Source organism: Alexandromys fortis, unplaced genomic scaffold (assembly GCF_014885135.2).
Source record: "Alexandromys fortis isolate MF-2015 unplaced genomic scaffold, M_Fortis_MF-2015_v1.1 scaffold_6, whole genome shotgun sequence".
NCBI classification, from domain to species: domain Eukaryota; kingdom Metazoa; phylum Chordata; class Mammalia; order Rodentia; family Cricetidae; genus Alexandromys; species Alexandromys fortis.
In genome coordinates this window covers 25851298-25870183 of record NW_026067902.1, presented here as the reverse complement: position 1 = coordinate 25870183, position 18886 = coordinate 25851298, and the positions used below count along the sequence as shown (strand labels likewise).

The 18886-nt window shown below is 43.8% G+C and overlaps 1 protein-coding gene across 14 annotated transcripts in view; it reads right to left on the bottom strand.

Moving 5' to 3' along the window:
* Window positions 1-18886, bottom strand: part of Ryr3 (ryanodine receptor 3) — a 528284-nt gene that overhangs the window by 106374 nt on the left and 403024 nt on the right. For 13 of the 14 annotated variants that reach the window (XR_007590437.1, XR_007590438.1, XR_007590440.1 and 10 more), the window contains exons 48-57: window positions 18583-18803; window positions 13091-13181; window positions 10970-11110; window positions 9902-10065; window positions 7723-7801; window positions 3625-3714; window positions 2581-2730; window positions 2346-2408; window positions 1216-1291; window positions 980-1103 (exon numbers count right to left, since the gene is read on the bottom strand). Coding sequence is in view for 8 of the 14 variants with exons in the window: in XM_050134439.1 (XP_049990396.1) it covers window positions 980-1103; window positions 1216-1291; window positions 2346-2408; window positions 2581-2730; window positions 3625-3714; window positions 7723-7801; window positions 9902-10065; window positions 10970-11110; window positions 13091-13181; window positions 18583-18803 (1199 nt within the window). In the remaining 6 variants the exon portion in view is untranslated. The remainder of the gene's footprint in view (window positions 1-979; window positions 1104-1215; window positions 1292-2345; window positions 2409-2580; window positions 2731-3624; window positions 3715-7722; window positions 7802-9901; window positions 10066-10969; window positions 11111-13090; window positions 13182-18582; window positions 18804-18886) is intronic. The other variant, XM_050134441.1, reaches the window with a different exon arrangement.

Genomic DNA, 18886 nt, shown 5'->3' with positions numbered 1-18886 from the left:
CGGGGAGCCTTTCTCAAATGCTTCCCCAGAGGCTGTCTCCTGCAGCATGACCTTTCCTACCCGACAATACGGCAAATACATTTGGTAATTGTCTTTCTGTGAGCTACAACAGAAATATTTGTATAGTTTTTATTTATTTAACACTAACTAGCAAAAAAAAAATCTCTAGGAAATTAAAAAGAGAAATAACTTGCTTGGCGAACACTTCTTTGAGGAGGAATGGGTGTATTAGAGCAGGCCCACCCCTTTGCTTTCCTGCCTACAAGGAAGCTGGCAAGCACAATGCTACATAGCTCGCCATAGACATCTGGTTAGTGAGTAAGCACATCCCTTTAGGAGTGCGCAGTCCAAGGCAGCTGCATAGAGAATGTTCCCCAGCTTGTGATAAAATGACTTAGACATCGAGATGTGTTCCATCTCCCCAGAAGAACTGCGGCTTCAGAAGAATCAATTCCTGTGGTTCAAAGGCTGCTTCTGTTAGCTGTGCTTGCTGTTATTATGCAGTTTAACAAAATATAAACCCGTCATGTCAAAGTTCGGAAGAATTGCTGGCTATTTTACAAAGATCCTCAGCTGAAAATGTATAAATACAGTTTTGAATTAAGGATTAGCAAGATATCTAAAAGAGAGAGGGAAGAAATCTAAAAAAAAATCATCTAGCATTTCAAACATTATTTTGCTTGTGCTTCAAGTTCTCGTTTCTCTTTAAAAGAAGCTAAATTCTAAAGCTGCATGGGTGTATTATGAATGTGATTTATAACTCCCATCTCTTGGACCAATATACAAAGATAAGGCTTTGACCTATAACATAACATTTATGAGTGCATATGCAAGGAATCATTACACCCTTTCCAAGAGTGTCAAGCACTGCCATTACTGTCATGATTTTTGGAGTTGGGTGATTGAATACCCAAGCCTGAAGCCAAATTCACATCCCCTCCCCTGCCCCATTAATACCACGTGGAAGATGAAGACTTACCTAGAAACTATAATGCCATTCACCTGGAGGAATTTGAACAGGTCCTGTGCCTTTTCTCGATCCCTGAACTTTTCCTTGGCAGTCAAGGTGTCATAGGGTACCAAGAGAGGGTGACTGCCACCACCTGGAATAAGGTGAGAGAAAAGCACAAACTGTCTTCCTTTGTACTCCTGGGAAAACATAGCTGCCACGCTCCCAGGCTCACTTTCCCCATAGGGCGCTGTGAACGAGCTCACCTTTGCTCTCCAGCTCCTGCTTCTTCTTCTTGGCCCAGATGTTGTGATAGTTCTCAGCCACCACCTCCACCATTCCCTGTTCCCCAACCCGAGAGATGCAAGTTAGAGAGAAGCCAAGCAAGGAAAACCACTTTCTATCTTCCAGGTTCCGGAACAGCACCACCAAGTGCTACTTGCTTGCTGCTGGAGGTCTACCATCGCTAATTATTCTGCGCGACACCCCTCATTAGCTTTATATCATCCCATACACAGGAAGCATTTTTGGATTCTGTCCTTCCCTTGCAACTTTTATTATCCTGGCAGTTGAGTGCATCCAGGAGAAGCACGCATTTCCAGCCAAAGTCGCACATTGCCAGCGCCTCATTTATCTTACTGTTATATTTCTCATCAAATGAGCAGGAGGAGTCAGGTCAAAGTCAAGAATCTAAGGAAACTTTTACCTAAACAAACTGAAAGAAAAAAATCACTCCTTGCTGGAAACTGCTGTCATTGAGGTTTATCAAACAGAATGAATGTTTCTATAAGGTGTATACAGCTCTGACTTAGAGCAAAGGATGCTCTTTAGAAAAAAAACTCCCTCTAAGATCCAAGGGGCTGGCCATTGGGCTTCTTTCTCAGGCTGGAACAGAGGCCACAGGCACTGATACATGCAGGAAAGGAGGAGTCGAGAGAAGCACCTCAAAACTTTTAGTTACATCTATTGGTTTTATAGCTCTGAGCTCAACAGTGATCCCTTTCCTGCTTAATTGTGGGGAAACTGAGCATAGCTGCTGTGGCATGCAGGGTGGCCTCACGGCTTGTGAGATTTATGAGGAGCACACAGGCATTTCCTTTCAGGTGATATATCTAACCAAGAGAGTTTGACACGGGAACCCTGCCAACTAGTCTTCCTTTTACCCATTACCGTTTATGGTACTCTTGGAAGAAGTCCCTTCTTAGATGACTGGCTAGTTCTCTGGTGTTTCCCCCATAGCTTCGACACAACACAGCTCTCTTCGGGTTTAATATCTTAGTGATAATATGTTCTAGGTATACTCTCTGCTTTTCTCTTTTACTCTTCAGAGGGTAACATGCCCTGTCCCGGAAAGATCTAGAAGGCACCGATGTTCTGCATCTGGGTTGGCACTGACCTGGAGCTCCCTGGACAGCACAACATTTGAGAGATCCAGCGGGGCTGGGCTGTAGCTGTTACCCTAGGAGAGCAGAGGCAGAGTTACTAGGTTATCCGCCTCCACAAACACGTGGCTGCCCCAAACCCCACTGTTCACCTTGGGTGGTCCCATCACCACACCTCAGGGAGTGCTTTCCTAGATCTGCAATGGTTTCTATTCGCCAAGTGTTGCCTACTAAGTGCTGCACTCGTACCTGGTTGACCTGATTCGACACACACCGAAGTTTCTCATTCTCTCTTTGTTGGACCAAAGCTTCTCCTTCTCTGGTCCTTTCCACTGTCCAGCCCACAGCGAGCATGGTTTTCAGGGATTCTCTGGCAGGCCAGCGATAAATTTCCTTCTCCTAGAGGAAGTGCGCACAAAAGAACTGGGAAGAACACACCTTACCCGTTTCCCCACAGCACACAGAGAAGATAATTGGCCCCACCCTCCCTTCACAATGTCATTTGCAGAATCTTGTGTATAATATAGTTTTTCTGATGTTGTTGAATTTTTTAAGTTGGGAAATGAACCACTATTATCAATGGCATTGCCTATAGTTTATAAAGAAGTGAAGGGCCAGGGAAAAGACTCATTGTGTCTTCTGTTTAAGATGGAGGGACACTGTCAAAATGCATTTGCACCGAGCTTTTCCTTGATCCTGGGAAACATAACTTCTTAGAATTCTTTTGATATCAGCCCAATTTTATGAATGGTCAACAGTCAAAGATATATATATATATATATATATATATATATATATATGTCATCCCTTACATATGACATCACACTTAAGCTTACAAATAACACCTATGGATTGCAAGCTCGGATTCAGAGTTGAGATGAACCATACTACTTAATTTAAAAAGGAAGGAGGGAAGGAAGGAAGAAAGAACAAGAGAGCTGTTTCTGCTTCCATAGGGATTTTCCATTCTCACCATCCTCCATGTAGTGGAAATCTCTTCTGTTTAAATCTTTTTCTCAAAATTTCTTCATCCTGTCTCAACAGCATAATATTCTAACAAACCCCTTCCTAGTTGTTTGGTTGGAGGAGAAACACAAGTGCATTTTGGACCATCTGCCAGCGCTAACTAGAGCTCCTTTCACACGTGGTTTCTTAGAGCCAAAGAACAGAATGTGATGTTGAGGTTTGGGAAGTTCATGGAAGCTGCTGAGGACTGTGAGAGGGATGGGCTGTCTGATACAATCCCCGAGGAAGGACACAGCAGGCCACACAGTTACAAATCCTGCTTCTTACCTTCTCTGTTAATGTCTTGAAGGGCCGTATCAGTGGGTGGGTCTTCACGTTTTCATCCAGGGAAATTCCATATTTCCATCCACTGTGACTCTGTAGAAATGTTCTCAGTTCAAACCAAGAGCCTGCTAGATGACCCAGATCTCTGCTTCTGTTTTCTCAAGTAGCATAATGGATCATGACAGAGATTAAAAAGTCCCTTCACAGATGTCTAACTGCCCCTTTCCGGCTGTCAGGACTGTGCCTTCCCTATCCTGACCTTTGCCCCTGCAGTCTCTCTTGTTCGAGCTGCTGTCCTCTTCACTGTTTTGCTTGTAAGTTCTAGGGCCACTTAGAAGGCTGTTTCAAAAGACCCTGAGAACATGAGCATCAGGACGGTGTGACAAACTCATCAAGATCAGTGGCAGATCTCAGAGGGGACCAGATCTACCACCAGCCACCGAGAGGGGCCTGCTTGGTAAGATCACAGCGGGTGCATGCTTTTCAGGGTCATGGAAGCTCAAGACAGAAAAGCACCACTAATGGGTACCTTCTTCTGGAGGAGTCTGGAACACTATGGATGTAGAGCTGAGTAGGAGCCCCCGACTTTCTTAGCATCCAATCCCAAATATTCCCAGCTACTCATTCTGTTCCCAACCTCTGCCTCCACCTAATTGTCAAAAGTGCATGCTTTCCAAGATTCCCTTCCCAAGAGGCACATTCTTCCTGCGTGCTCTAATCTAGGTCTGTGGTTTCAGCTACCACTGATGACTGATGTCAGATCAGCATCTCGAAGCAGAGCTGACTTCCAATTTCCAAACAGTATGAACTCAGCCTGATGTGTTACCAGGCTAAAGAGGACCCGACACTTATTTCTTTCAATGCCTCCTTCTCTTGGGTTCCTTTACCCCAGGGGCTCGCCCCTTCTTGAGCACCCACCCAGTTTCTAATCCTGTAACAGGGGGTCCTTGCTGACTCTGCTCACCTCGCATCTCTCTGCCTCCTAGACCCACTCCTCTGCCCGCCTCTCTCCAGTTTCCTTCATAGTATGAGCTCACCTTGGTGGCTGCAAAAGCTTCCTAAGCATTCTCCTTGCCTCCAATCTTGCCACGTATTTATGGATTCATTTTCTACTACTGTTAGGAGATACTCACCCAACTCGTCCTGCTAGAGAACTCTATTTCCTTATGATTTCTGATTGTTACCTGCTACCATGGGAAAAATGGAAACTCTCACATGGCTTCTAAATCTGTAAATCTATCCATGTTCATCTCTCCTCTTCCTCCCCCTGCCCTACTTCATGTTCTAGCTGCGTGGTTCCCCAAACCAATAAACTGTCTCTGGTCTCTCTTGGTCTTCCTGTGCTGACCCAGCAATAAACTCACCACTTCCTGGCAATGACTGCAATGAATGCCTAGCCATCTGTAAATGTTACCACTCTAGATGGCATCTGTGGACACCAACTGTGGGATTTGGTACCTCTACATGTTCTAACCCTGTGCTCATGCCAAACATAGAACTGCATAAACCATACCTGGGTAATTCTACTTCTCCCATAGGAAGAGTGGTACTTAAAAATGTTAAATTATGTATTTGCACATGTGAGTTCAGTGTCCTCAGAGGCCAGAAGAAGGTGATGGATTCCCTCAAAGTTGAAGTTACAGGCAGGACCTCTGGACAATGGTGAGCAAGTATATATATATATATATCCTTGCTTTCATGAAGCCTCATGCTGGCATCGTGGAGAAATGATAATCAAATAACATGTTAGCAGATATATAACTGATGATTGGGTCAAACATACAAAAGTGCAACTGTTATAAATTATGCTAATGTTTTTATATATAAATGACTTTAGGAATACTACGAAGGAGGAGAATAAGGCATTAAGATGACTTGCATATAGGAAATCTGGGTGAGTCTCAGCCTCAGAATGAATGCTTAGATTGACACCTGCAGGATGAGGTAGGGATGGCAGGTGACTACCTTGCTCAGTCACGGAAGTGTTCTGTGCACATGAAGAGTGTGTGACAGAGGATCTGAAAGTGCAGGAAGAGACAGATGGGCAGAGAGAAAAGGGAGATCTCATCGAGAGGCAGGCAGGGTGATGCCCACTAGTTCATGTGGGAATTTTGACCTTTATTTTTAAGAAGAATTAGAACTTATTAAAGAATTTTAAGATGGAATGGGGGCTGGACAGAAGGAGCACTAATATCATGTGACCAGGTATGCATACTGGGAACATTACTTGATGTGAAGAAAAGACTAGAGAAAATGCACACGAGGAGGCCAGCCAGGTGCTAATAGTGGCCTGGGGCAAAGGTGATGGCAGCTAGGACTGTTCACACCATGGAGAGAGAGAGAGAGAGAGAGAGAGAGAGAGAGAGAGAGAGAGAGAGAGAGAAGAAGAAGAAGAAGGAGGAGGAGGAGGAGGAGGAGGAGGAGGAGGAGGAGGAGGAAGAAGAAGAAGAAGAAGAAGAAGAAGAAGAAGAAGAAGAAGAAGAAGAAGAAGAAGAAGAAGAAGAAGAAGAGGAGAGCTGTACAAATTCATAAAGAGTTGAAGAGATAAAATACACAATTTAAAGATGGATTAGTTATGCCTGTGGATTCATAGATACTTCTCTCCCTAACCCATGGTTTGGACAAATGTCCACGCTGGAAAGAAATGAGAAAATGCATGTGTTCTAGACTCTAGAGTCTAAGGTAAGCAAGTACAATTGGCCACCTTTTCTTTTCTTGTATAAAGTTTTATTGGCACAAGGCCCCCTTTTTGTTGTCAGATGATGTGGGATTCCTCTCTGAATGCTATGAATATGTTTTATTACCATTGGTTAATAAAGAAGCTACTTTGGTCTATGGTGAGGCAGAATACAGCGAGGCGGGGAAACTAAACTGAATGCAGAAAGAAAGAAGGCAGACTCAGGCACACTCCATTTAGCGGCTCAGAAAACAAGATGTGAGGTAACAAACCATGAGCCGCACGGTAAAATATAAAAAAAAAATAGAAATGGGTTAATTTAAGATGTATGAGCTAGCTAGAAATATGCCTGAGCTGTTGGCCAAACAGTGTTGTAATTAATATAGTTTTTGTGTGATTATTCAAGTCTGGGTGGCTGGGAAATGAAAGTGCAGCCTCCAGTTAAGTCAATGTTTTGTCTGTGGCTACTTTTATGCTATAACAGTGGAAATGAGTCATTGCCATGGGCAACGTCTGATCCACAAAGCTGCAAATGTTCATTCTCCATTTCATGATTGATTATTTGGTTATCGTCATGGCCTTTATACATAAGAGGCTTACCCATCCTGGTCTACAATGATGAGGTATAGCTTATTCCAAAGTTCAGGTTGTTATCAGTAGTGTAAGTAGGAACCCTCAAGAAGATGAGAGCTGAGCGCAGATCCACACCGAGCTGAGGTGGTGGCTCATGGTTTCCCTCATCTGCGACTTCACCATAGGGAGATGACATTCTATGACCCTGCTTTTGAAATACACCCACTGCTACAAGCTGTAAGCTGAGCAGTGGTCCCATCCCTTCACTGCCTGCCCACTCCAATCCTGTGTGGTTTTGGCATAGCAATTAAACTTATTAAGCATCCTGACCTCACATGGGGAGGAATTGCAAACAACAGATGGACTAAGTGTCTAGAAGTCCTAGTGGTGCCCAGCGAAGGAGGGCCCTCATGTGGCCTTTCTGGAATACAATTCCTCTTCCCAAGCAAAAACAAGAGTAAGGCTTTCAATTTTAGTTGTTCTTTTCCAATGTTGAGTTCAAAGAAAAAAAAATTAAATAACAAGCTTCCCACCCTGATGAAACATTCATGTTAAACATGCAAGTGCATGCTCGGGCCTACACTCCAGGCAACACAGCGATAAGGAAGCAATCGGCACTCCCAGAATGGCTTGTTTTCTTGAACACGACAAACGCAGCACCAGCAGCTGCCAACGCCTATGTCTTTGACCTCTACCAACCCAGGGAAATTGCTGCCCAGAAATAATGAAAGCTCTTGGCATGGAGTCTCTGTCACTTAGATAAATCAGGCAGATTTCCAGGATCCGACCCAATAATGTTCTTGGGCTTCCCCCCCCCCCCTGCCAACTGTCAGTCAGATGATAATCCCTACCTTGTCACAGGCCCATTTGTCATGAGAATGCTCGGCATACTTGGTGACAATATATTCCAATTTTTCAGGCAAGGAAAAGCTGCGGATTGAGAAAAAGGTATTATAGGCTCCGTAAGTGTTTCAGCCTGATATTGTAAAAGGCAGATAGAAGAAACAATTTGCTGTCACTAGCAGGATTTGCTAACAGCTAACCTCATAGCTTAAGCTACTTTAGACACAGTCTATGCTGCTGAGCAGTGGTGGTGGGTCAGCGTTGTGTTCCAGGCAACACCCAGGTCTGATCACAAGATCTCTCTGCAGAAACATCTGCACATAAATGGCCTTCCGCCGGATGCTCTGAGCCCTCCCGGCTCCTAAGGTATCACTGTGGATTTCAAAGCCAGTTCTGGTCTCTGTCAATGAGAATCTTGCCATCCTCTAACTCCAGTCTGAGAACAACAGACTGTGAAGCTAGACAGTCAGATTACAAGATATTGGTTATCTGTTATTTTGAACTAGTGACTCATTACAAATAGAATTTTGGAAATACAGTAGATGCCTGTCATTTCTCTTTGCCTAGCAGTTCCCAGCCATTGTTCATCTTCCTGTGTCTCTATGGTCTTCTGGTGTTGCATATGACGTTAGGTGCACTGCCACCAAGGTCAGCATATGCCTAGATGGATCAAATTCATTCTCCCTGGAACTTGAACCTAGAATTCGATGAGACAAGGGCAGCGAGAAGCTCAAGATGACTCATCCAATGGAGACAGCTGAGACTGTCATTGTCCTTGGAGTGGCCTGGCTTGAGAGTTTATTTATTTATTTATTTATTTATTTATTTATTTACGATGTATACAATATTCTCTGCCCCAGACCCCATTACAGATGGTTGTGAGCCACCATGTGGTTGCTGGGAATTGAACTCAGGACCTTTGGAAGAGCAGGCAATGCTCTTAATCTCTGAGCCATTTCTCCAGCCCCAGCTTGAGAGTTTTCTATTAGGGTCTGGTAATGGCCCCACGTCTTGGTAATCAGGCCTCTTTGCTTTTAGGAATGGGCCCAGTCTTTAGTCCTCACATTACTCAATTTACTGAAGTCTAAGGTGTGTCTGAAGCAACAAGAGCACTCCAAATACTACGGAGCCGCTCGTCATTGGCACACAGTTGGTGGAGTAGTGTTGATAATGTTTGTAACACCATCATTCACCACGTCATTTGCTCTGTCATCTTTTCATGTGCTTACATTTTTATAAGGCAAACTTCTCTAACACCAGCATGTGTTTTCTTTTCTTGCCCAAGATTTCCATTTTTACCAAATCCTTTATCTCTTTCTTGTAGGAAGTTCGATTCTGTTTCTCACCATCCCCTCACTCAAGGCTTTATCCAATGGAATGTGCACTTCATTATCTCAATGACGAATTTTCTAGCCTAGCAGAGCTGACCGTCCTAGGAAGGACTTAGGCTCCTATTGAGAGCCACTGTCACCAAACACAACCCAGGGGTGAAGTCAGTTGCCCCTACATATATACTCAGGACTGGGGAGGATGCTTGAAAATTTAACACAGCAATATTTTGCCTTAAGGCTAAACACACTGGAATAAGAAGTTGGATAAGAGCATCTGCTGGTCTGCTGAGCACTGGTAAAGGATTTTGGATACTCATGGGAAGAAATTATAAGACATTGCTATAGCGTGACTCCAAAGAGCTAGTATTTTAAGTATGGCAAAGAGCAGATCCAGCCTCTCGAAGGACCTCAAGTATTTGGCTGTCACCCCGAGGACTTGCTAAAGTTCTTCCGTTACCATGAGGTTGTTTTTGATGTTATTATATCTGCATAGGCCTAATTTACACAAAGCAAAGACCTTGGTCAAAAACTCATTAATAAATCAATCATATCATTTATCAGGGTGGGCCTCTTCATGCCTCAGACAACATTTATTCTTGTAAATGAGTTTATTTCATATATTAAATCAACCCCTCCAAAAAGCCTGGAATATGAGCAATATATAAAATTAGAATAGATGTATATAATATATATATTCAGAACTAGATGGATTAAACTTATGCCTGGTGTGACTTGTAGTGTTAAAGGAGATGATAAGCAGAAGGGAAAGGGAAAGGTTAAAGTTTCTATTATAGTCTGAAAGGTATCAACTATTATATAAAATATAGGAACAAGTTAGAAGTGGCTCTGAACTTACTTCATGGTGTTAATAGGTTTCGGGTCAAAGTTCCCATCTGCATCCACTGAGACCTGTTTCTCCAATGTGGCTGTGATTCTTGTATCTAAATAGTCTGGTGGCAAGGCCCCAGCAATCGCACTGAGACACGGCAGGGCCATTCGGAAAAGATCCAGGTCATATTTCTGTGAGGGGAAACAGAAAACACTCCAATAGACAAACCAGAGCCATGGCCATCATATAGGACCATTCGCTCACCAACAGAAGTGCAGATACAAGCGATGTGTTTGTCCAGGTTGATCTTCAGTACTTTCTACATAAACTAAAGTGTTCTTGGAGGATGGAATGGTAATCTGGAAAGCCCCCAAGTCACCATTCACTTTCAATTGAAAAAGATTAAAGGTTTCATTCAATGTCATTCCAAATACATGTCAAGGATGTCTAAAGATTAAGATGGTTTTCACTAGGCTAGAAAGGGCTATAAACTTCCCTGCTAAGAATAGTTATGGGAAAAGGCCCAACCAATGGCTGGAGAGGGGACTGTGAAGAACATCTAAACTCCACAGTGGCGGAGAGAGATTCACATTAATATTTTACTCGTTGCTGTGACAAACATCCCAGACCAAGGGAACTTAAGGAAGAGATCAGCATGTTGGAGGATTAGGGGGAGGCAGCTGGTCGCCTTCACTGTCAGGAGTAGAGTATATAGAAAAATGGGACCAGGCTGTCACACTTCATGGAGAGAAAGAACGAGAGGTATAAGTACTCAAAACTGGAGGCAGAAAGTGCTTTTGGAATTTGCTCTGGTGGCTGCTCTCCTGTGTGTTAGCTCAGTGGGTCTGGCAAGCTATTTGACTACTCTGAGCATTAGGTAGTTCCTATTCTGAAGCATGATTTTTTTGGGGGGTGTGTATGAGAGGATAGGAGGTAGGTAGCAGTTTAAAGGATTAATATAAAATGCTCCCGAGATCCTAAGTACAGTTCATAGAAAACAGTGAAGCCAAACTGGTGTAAGTTCTGTCTGCTGGGTCACCAGGGTCACCAGGGTCACCAGGGTCATTATTTTTAATAATGGTTTTTAGCCATTACCTTGTGGGAGAGGGAGTCAAAAATCCCCCAGAAGAGCTTCTCAGTGAGGTGCAGTTCCTCCTCCACGGCTAGCCCATAGCTCCCCCATCCCGAAGGCAGGCAGTAATACTTCCAGCACTGCTCATAGTGATTGGTCAGAAGCTGCGAGTTTCAGAACACGGGGAGGGGGGGGGCACCGGTCACATGGAGTCCAGCACATCCGTAGGCATCGGAGACATCCAGAGAGAAGAAAACAGCACAAAGAAACCATGAGGAGAAAACCAGTGTTTGAAGGAGCTGGGATGTCAACCAAGAGGTTTCATATGCCCCAGCTCTCACATCGGATGAACTCTAGCCTGAGCTGCATCTGCCTGACTAATCCTCCTGCCTCCTGATCTGCTCCAAGTAGTTACTGAAAAATGGAGAGGAGTCAGTTCTGTTTTCAATGAGAAAATACTACCCTTCAAAAGGCATGTGCGAATAATTTCATATGGCTCTGGAATATCCTGGGGCATGCTGATATGGGGAGGGGGCGGTGGACAGAAAATTGTGGGTCTGAAGATTAACGTCTGTGCTTCCTGGTCCCCCTGGCCTTTGTACTGTTCAATGTGATAGCAGTTCCATATCTGGCCAGAAGAGGGCACTAGTAACACCCCTTCCCAGCAGGTAGGAGCCACATCTGCAGGGAGTGGGGGTGTGTGTGGGGGTGCAGGGGTGTGTGTGTGTGTGTGTGTGTGTGTGTGTGTGTGTGTGTGTGTGTGGTGCGCCATTGACATGAGATGTGAACGTGAATGGACTGAGTGGCACCAGCAATGCCTCTTAGCAGAGAGCAGTGGTCTGTAGAAGCACCAGAGCCAAGTTAAGGAGTGCAGACAACAGTACCCTTTGAGATTAAGACCTGGAACTGTTAAAGTTAGAAGGAAAACAGTCTCGGAAGGACTGAGACCCTCTGTGATTGTGTGAAGCTTCCTGCTGGTTTTGGTACTGAACCAAAGGCTTCTGAGAGTTCTGCTTACTCCAATAAAACATTCCCTCAAAGCCCTGCTTGAACGAGATTGAGAGAGAGAAAGAGAGAGAGAGAGAGAGAGAGAGAGAGAGAGAGAGAGAGAGAGAGAGAGAGAGATTGTCACTCATCTCTGCTGACACAGTTTGGATTTAGAAGTAAGGTAGAAGCCCCAGCAGGAAATTGAAAGGCTTCCCTCTGGAGTGGCTACTAACTCTGGCACCATCCAGGGCTAGGTGGTCTGGGGCTATAATAGAGAAGTCATAGCAATGAGAAAATAAACAGAAAGTTCTGTGTTCTTTTTACTAACAATTAGAGAAAAGAAATAAAGAGCATCTGTTGCAGGGGGAACACAAAACAAGGTAGGTGGAAAGGGACATTTTAGGTCCTTTGAAAGACCACAGAGAGGGCTGGAACAATGGCTCAGTGGTTAAGAGCACTGGTTTGATTCCTGGCATATACAGAGGCTCACAACCATTTATAACTCCAGTCCCAGGGATCCTGACACCCTCTCCTGGCCTCTGTTGATACCACATGCAGGTATTGCCCAGCCATACATGTAGGCAAAACACCAGCACACACAAAATAATAAGTAATATTTTTTTTTAAAAAAGAAAAAAAACCACAGGGCTTTCAAAGCTTTTTGAGGTTAAAAATATTCTAAAACCCTAGTTAGGATAAGAAAGGCCCAAATCCGAGTCTCCTTAGCAAACTCTGATTAAAAGTCAAGAGTGGAAGGCAACTCAAAAGAACCACAGCAGGTAACAGCTACAAGCTTGGGCTTTTGAAGTTGAAGATTCAAAATGCAGATTGGATTTGGGCATTGCATCTTGTGGAGCTGTCAAAATCCAACATGTGCGTTGTTTCTCTGATTGTGTTGGCTCTGTGCACATCATCTCTGTGCAGACTCTGCACATCATCTCTGTGTAGACTCTGTGCACACCATCTCTATAGACTCTGTGCACACCATCTCTGTAGACTCTGTGCACATCATCTCTGTAGACTGTGTACATCATCTCTGTGGAGACTCTGTACACATCATTTCTATGCAGGCCCAGCACATCATCTCTGTGCAGCCCCAGCACATCAACTCTTGCACCACTGACTGCATGCACTTCTGCAGTGATGGTGATGCTTACCTTAAGAGGCATTTTGCAGTACTCGCTGAGCAGCGGCACATCAAAAACCAGACGTCGTAGGAGTTGCTGTAACATGGAAGGTCTCAAGTGACTGTGATTCAGAGAGAGAAAGCAGGAAGATGGGACGAAGTAAATACCAAACAATGAAAAGAGGAAGTTCAGAAAAATGAAAGGGCAAGAAGAAAGAATGAAAGAAGCATACATTAGGGTCAGCAAGAGGGCTTAGTGGGTAAGGGCACTTGGTCGGTTGGTGCACAAACCTGAATTTGATCGTCTCCCTATCCCAGAGTGGAAGGAGATAATCAATTCAAGAAAGCGGTTCTCGGATCTCTACATGTGCCTTGTAGCACAAGGACACACACACACACACACACACACACACACACACACCAATAAAATATAAAATTTAAAAAGAGGCATACATTAGGGTTAAGTATCAAAACAAAGAGTGTCTTAACACAGATCCTGAGTAAATGATAGTGGATGGTAAAGCCTTCCGTTTAAAAATGGAATATGGCTAAAATATAAAAAAGGGACATGTGCTAATGAACTGGGATGTTAAGAGTCAATTCCAGCTACCAGGAGTCAGCTTGTTCTGGGGGCCGTATGCGTTGAAAATGTATTCAGTGATCACGTGCAAAGCACATAACAGAAAGAAGACGTAGCTGGCTTCATAGCCATCTCTAAGGACTTCTAAGAACTAAGGATCTTCTCTCGTCTAAGACAGGGTTTCACTGTGATGCTGTAAAGGAAGAAGATAAACTGATCAGCAGCAGAGGTGGGCTCTGAGGCCACCTACTGGTACCGTCTGAAGGCAGCCCTAATGTCTCCCTGGTTACAATCTGATCAGGAATTTCACACAATTGGAACTATTTTGTAGGGCGTTTATTTTTCAGGACAACTGTGTAAATGGCAAACACAGTAACTATACATTAAGGAAAGACTTATCAAATTACAGAGTTCATGACTGTGGTATATGGTGTAAATAAATTCTGAGATAGAGAAAGGAGAGATAGGGGAGGTTAACTTTTTAGCTTCAGATGCCAAACTAAAGTCCAGAGGGACCTGTGGATTTTCTCCAGAGCATGAACACACCGCACACGCAAGCACACACACATACCATACACACATAATACCTCATACACACAAATAAATACACATATACACATACATACACACAGACACAATGCATACACACATAGACATACACATCCACACACATATACACACATACATAAACACACACACACACACATGAATTTGCTATAAAATTTCAGTTCATGAGTCCCCAGATTGCTTTCATTGCTACCTAAGGAGCTTTAGAGGCAAGATCAGTGGGTAAAGGAGACTTAATAGATAATTTGTCAAAGACCCTTCAGCAAGGAGGATGCATGCCGGTTGAGAGAGACAAAACCTATCTATTTCACATCCTTTCCCAGAACCAGCCTTGTGATAAAAAGCCCTGGGATGAGAAAGGCTAATCAAAACCCAGCCCCAAAGTAGCAGCCCTATCACTGAATCTACTAATTACGACTTAAAATTGACTCAGTGTTTCTTATTACTGTTCAGATAATTAGCAACTGTTGTCCAATAAATCTGTGACTCCATTGTTGTCTAACTGTCTTAGCTAGTTTTAATGCCAGTTTGACACAATCTGAAGTCACCTAGGGAAGGGGGCTCAACTGAGAAAATGCCTTCATAAAATAGGGCAGCAGGCAAACCTGTGTGGAATTTTGGGGTGGGGCCACCCTTGGGTTGTGGTCCTAAGTTCTATAGGAGAGCAGGCTGAGCAAGCCTAAGGAGCAAGCCAGTAAGCAGCACCCCTCCAGATCCTCTGTATCAGCTCCTGCCTCCAGGTTCCTGCCCTGTGTGAGTTCTTGTCCCATCTTCCTTCAACACTGAAGAGTAGTAAGCCAAATAAACCCTTCCCTCCCTAACTTGCTTTATGGTCATGGTGTTACAGCACAGCAATAGAACCCTAACCAAGATGCTGATGTTTTATAAATGAATAATAAAATGCCTAGTTATGATCAGTCGGCTGATCTCAGGTTGGCAGAAGAGGAGAGCATTGCCCCAAGAACTACAGAGACAGAATGGGGAGCTTATTTGAGGGTCAACGTGAACTTCAACTTTCCCCAAACTCTGGTTTCTTTGAAGCTTATTTCTAGTTGCCAAAGAACCTGGCTTTTCTATTTGGAAAGAGCTAAGGCCAAGACACCAGGGCTCCTGGGGCTGGAGAAATGGCTCAGTGGTTAAGAGCATTGCCTGCTCTTCCAAAGGTCCTGAGTTCAATTCCCGACAACCACATGGTGGCTCACAACCATCTGTAAAGAGGTCTGGTGCCCTCTTCTGGCCTGCAGACATGCACACAGACAGAATATTGTATACATAATAAATAAATATTTAAAAAAAAGACACCGGGCTCCCTTCTTGATGTGGATCTATTCTGAGTTCAAGTTCAGCCAAAGCCAGACCAAGGACAGCTTAGCTCTTCACACAGGCACAGCATGGACGCTGACAGAGAGGAGTTGTTCTTAAGGAAAGCTAACACTTAGTTCCATTGCCTCTACTGAGAAGGGATGTGGAGACTTACATCAGTAAGAAATGAGATCAGCAATCTTCCTTTTCAGGTGGTGAAAGAGAAAACCCGCATCTCTGTAACCCTTAGTGGATGAGTGTGTCTACAAAGCTTTGTCTATCCTGCAAGACCACCAGCCCCCTATTGAGCTTCATTTTCTACCAGTGATAGCAGCCTTGGAATGAGTGAAGTAGTCTGTGTATTGTCTTAGTAAGGGTTTCTATTGCTGCAATGAAAGACCATGAACAAAAAGCAAGTCGGGAGAAAGGGATTATTTGGATTGTACTTCTATACTGCTGATCGTCATCAAAGTCAGGATAGGAGCTCAAACAGGGTGGGAACCTGTAGGTAGGCGCTGATGCAGAAGCCATGGAGAGGAGCTACTTAGTGGCTTGTTTCCCATGACTTGCTTGGTCTGCTCTCCTAAAGAACCCAGGACCAGCACAATGGGCTAGGCCCTCTACAATCAATCACCAATTAAGAAAATGCCTTGCGGTTGGATCTTACGGAGGCGTTTTTCTAACCCAAGGCTTCTTCCTTTTAGATAACTCTAGTTTCTGTCAAGTTTAGACAAAACTAGCCAGCACAATTGACCCCTTGTCAACTTGACACACAAACACATCACTATTAAGCAACAATTCTTCCTTCCTTATTGGTTCCCAAGATCTCACATTAAAATCAAAATTTTAAAATACCAGTCTTTACAAATTCAAACACATTAAAATTTCAGTTTTTAAAAAAATATCCGATCTCCTCTCTAAAAATACCAAATCTCTTTTAAAAGTTCAGTGTCTTTCTTTCAACCGTGGGTTCCTGTAAAAAATTAAATTAAATTAAATTAAATTAAATACCTTCTTACTTCAAGAAGGAATAACCAGGGCACAGTCACAATCGAATCAAAACCAAGCCAAATTCCAACCGAGTAAACAACACAATGTTCAGCATCAGAATACGCTCATAGTCTCCTGGGGTCATCCAACACCCTTGGGTGACTTCCACAGCTCTGCCCCTGCAGCATGCACAGCCTGTCTTCTAAGCTCAGGGAGGCTCCCCTACCCACTGCTGCTGTTCTTGGTTGTACTCTCATGGTACTGGCACCTCCAAAATGCTGGGGTGTTCCGCTGCAGCTGGGCTGCACATTTACCAGTAGCCCTTCATAGGTTTCCTTCATAGTGTCAAGTCTCCATTTCTCTGCAAGGCTCCTTCAACCCTGGGCCTTTAACTGCTACTGAGGCTGCACCTTTACCAATGGCCTCTCCTGGTGTCAAGCCTCAGATGCTATCCAAGACCCCTTCATGCCTTCGAAACTAGTACTACCTCGGTGAGGCTCACATTACCAAGTTCTGCTTCCAGCATGAGGTACAACCTTGACCACCTCTGGAACATAGCTTCTGCGTGTTGGCTCTCAGAAAACACTTTGCAGAAGATTTCACCTCAGCAATGCTGGTCTCTTCTCAATCACTACTAATTTCTTAGCTCTAGCTAACCAGCATTGATTGTCTCAGTAACACAGAGGTTTCCCTTCAAAGGTATTGGCCACTTGTTGATCATGGCTGACTATTTTTATGGTTTGATTGTTCTTTTTAGTACCGAGTAATATTCCATTTCCTGGACTTACACAGCTTGTTATCCATTGACTTATTTAATGCTGTTTAAAACTTTGTTAAAGATGACTAATACAAATAAAAATCAAGTTTTTATAAAATGTATATATATTATATATAATGAGTAACATGATATATGATGTGAACTGTCAAATAATTTGAGTAAACACAAGGATTATGATTATTGAAATTACAGTAAGAGTTTTCCGACTTTGTGAGGAACTGCAATGTAGAAAAAGTAGATGCACTGTTTTGCATCCCCATTAACAGTCCATGAGAGTCCTGTCTGCCCCACATCTTCAGCGTCTGTTTCGTCATCAACGCAGAGTCTAAGGTAAGTCACAATAGCAGACAGACGAGATTTTAGCTAATGTTTGAATGAGGAACAATTCTGATGAATCTTCCTCTAGTCATCATGAGCCTTCTAATGCATGTGACTGGGACACGGGCCACCAAGAACAATGGGGAACCATGTCCCTGTGGCGTCTAAAATGGGAACCTGCTGACCATTTCACAAGCGCGTCTCAATCACAACTGGGGATCATTCAAAGAATCAATTTCTCAAGGAGCTTCAGTGCTAGAATCCTGGATTCTATCCCACAGGAGTTTGAATCCTGGGGCTGGGATATGGTCTGGGAACTGGGAAATCCATCTAGGATCCCACAAAGTGACTCTAACACACAGCCGAGAAACTACTAGATTGCAGCAGCAGGTTGGAATCCTAGACTGTTGTGTGAGACCAGTTGCTGAAAAGACCTCATCCTTCATCCATCTAGACTGGATGCAGATGCCCAGTGTTCTTTGTCGGCTTTGATGCCTGCTTACATGGACAAAAGCTGTTTTTATTCCCCACCGTGACCAGATTATTTTGCTCCAGTCTTGGGAGGCCTGGAGGTGAAATGTTCTGATTTACAGATAGAGTTTGATTTCTGTGAAAAATTTCTTTCTTGTTCTCTCTTAGACGGTGGAGAAATCTTTCTGGGTAGTTCTTCAGAACTAGACAATTAGTTCATTATAGAAATATTTCAGGCACAAAAGACAAAATCGGTTTCCCTGGTTTTTCACCCCAGTGGGTAAATCCTGAGCAGTGTCCTCCTCTTCCCCATGATGAGAGAAGATTTCAAAGAAGATTGTGTGACAATACAGGTCAGTGACATTTTAGGAGAGATGGCGGGGGGAGGTACCTGATGACGGTCTGGGAGCTTCTCTCCTCAGACTTTATAACCAGTCTCACAATGCATTACTGTATTATGTACCGTATAGCTGTGGATACATATGCACAAGTCAAAAGTAAAGGAGGGCACACTTACTTGCAAATGGCAAGCAAACATTCTTCTATGGTGTCCCTCTGTGCCTTGGTGAGGGACCGTCCTTTGGAAAGCCTGTATATTGTCTGCAGTGTAGAATCAATCAGAGAGGTGCAGTGCTCTGTCCCAGAAAAGAGAGGGGCGCATCTAGTAAGGAGTGGGAGCACAGCCGAACATATGTACCTGTTGAGAGCCAGTGCAGACTCGGTGGTGCTGAGGGACACCTGAGAAAGGGAGTGAGGGCGTTAGTTAACCTCGCAGAAAGCAGCCCGTTCACCTTGTGTATGGGAAGTTTCCTCAGAGAAAC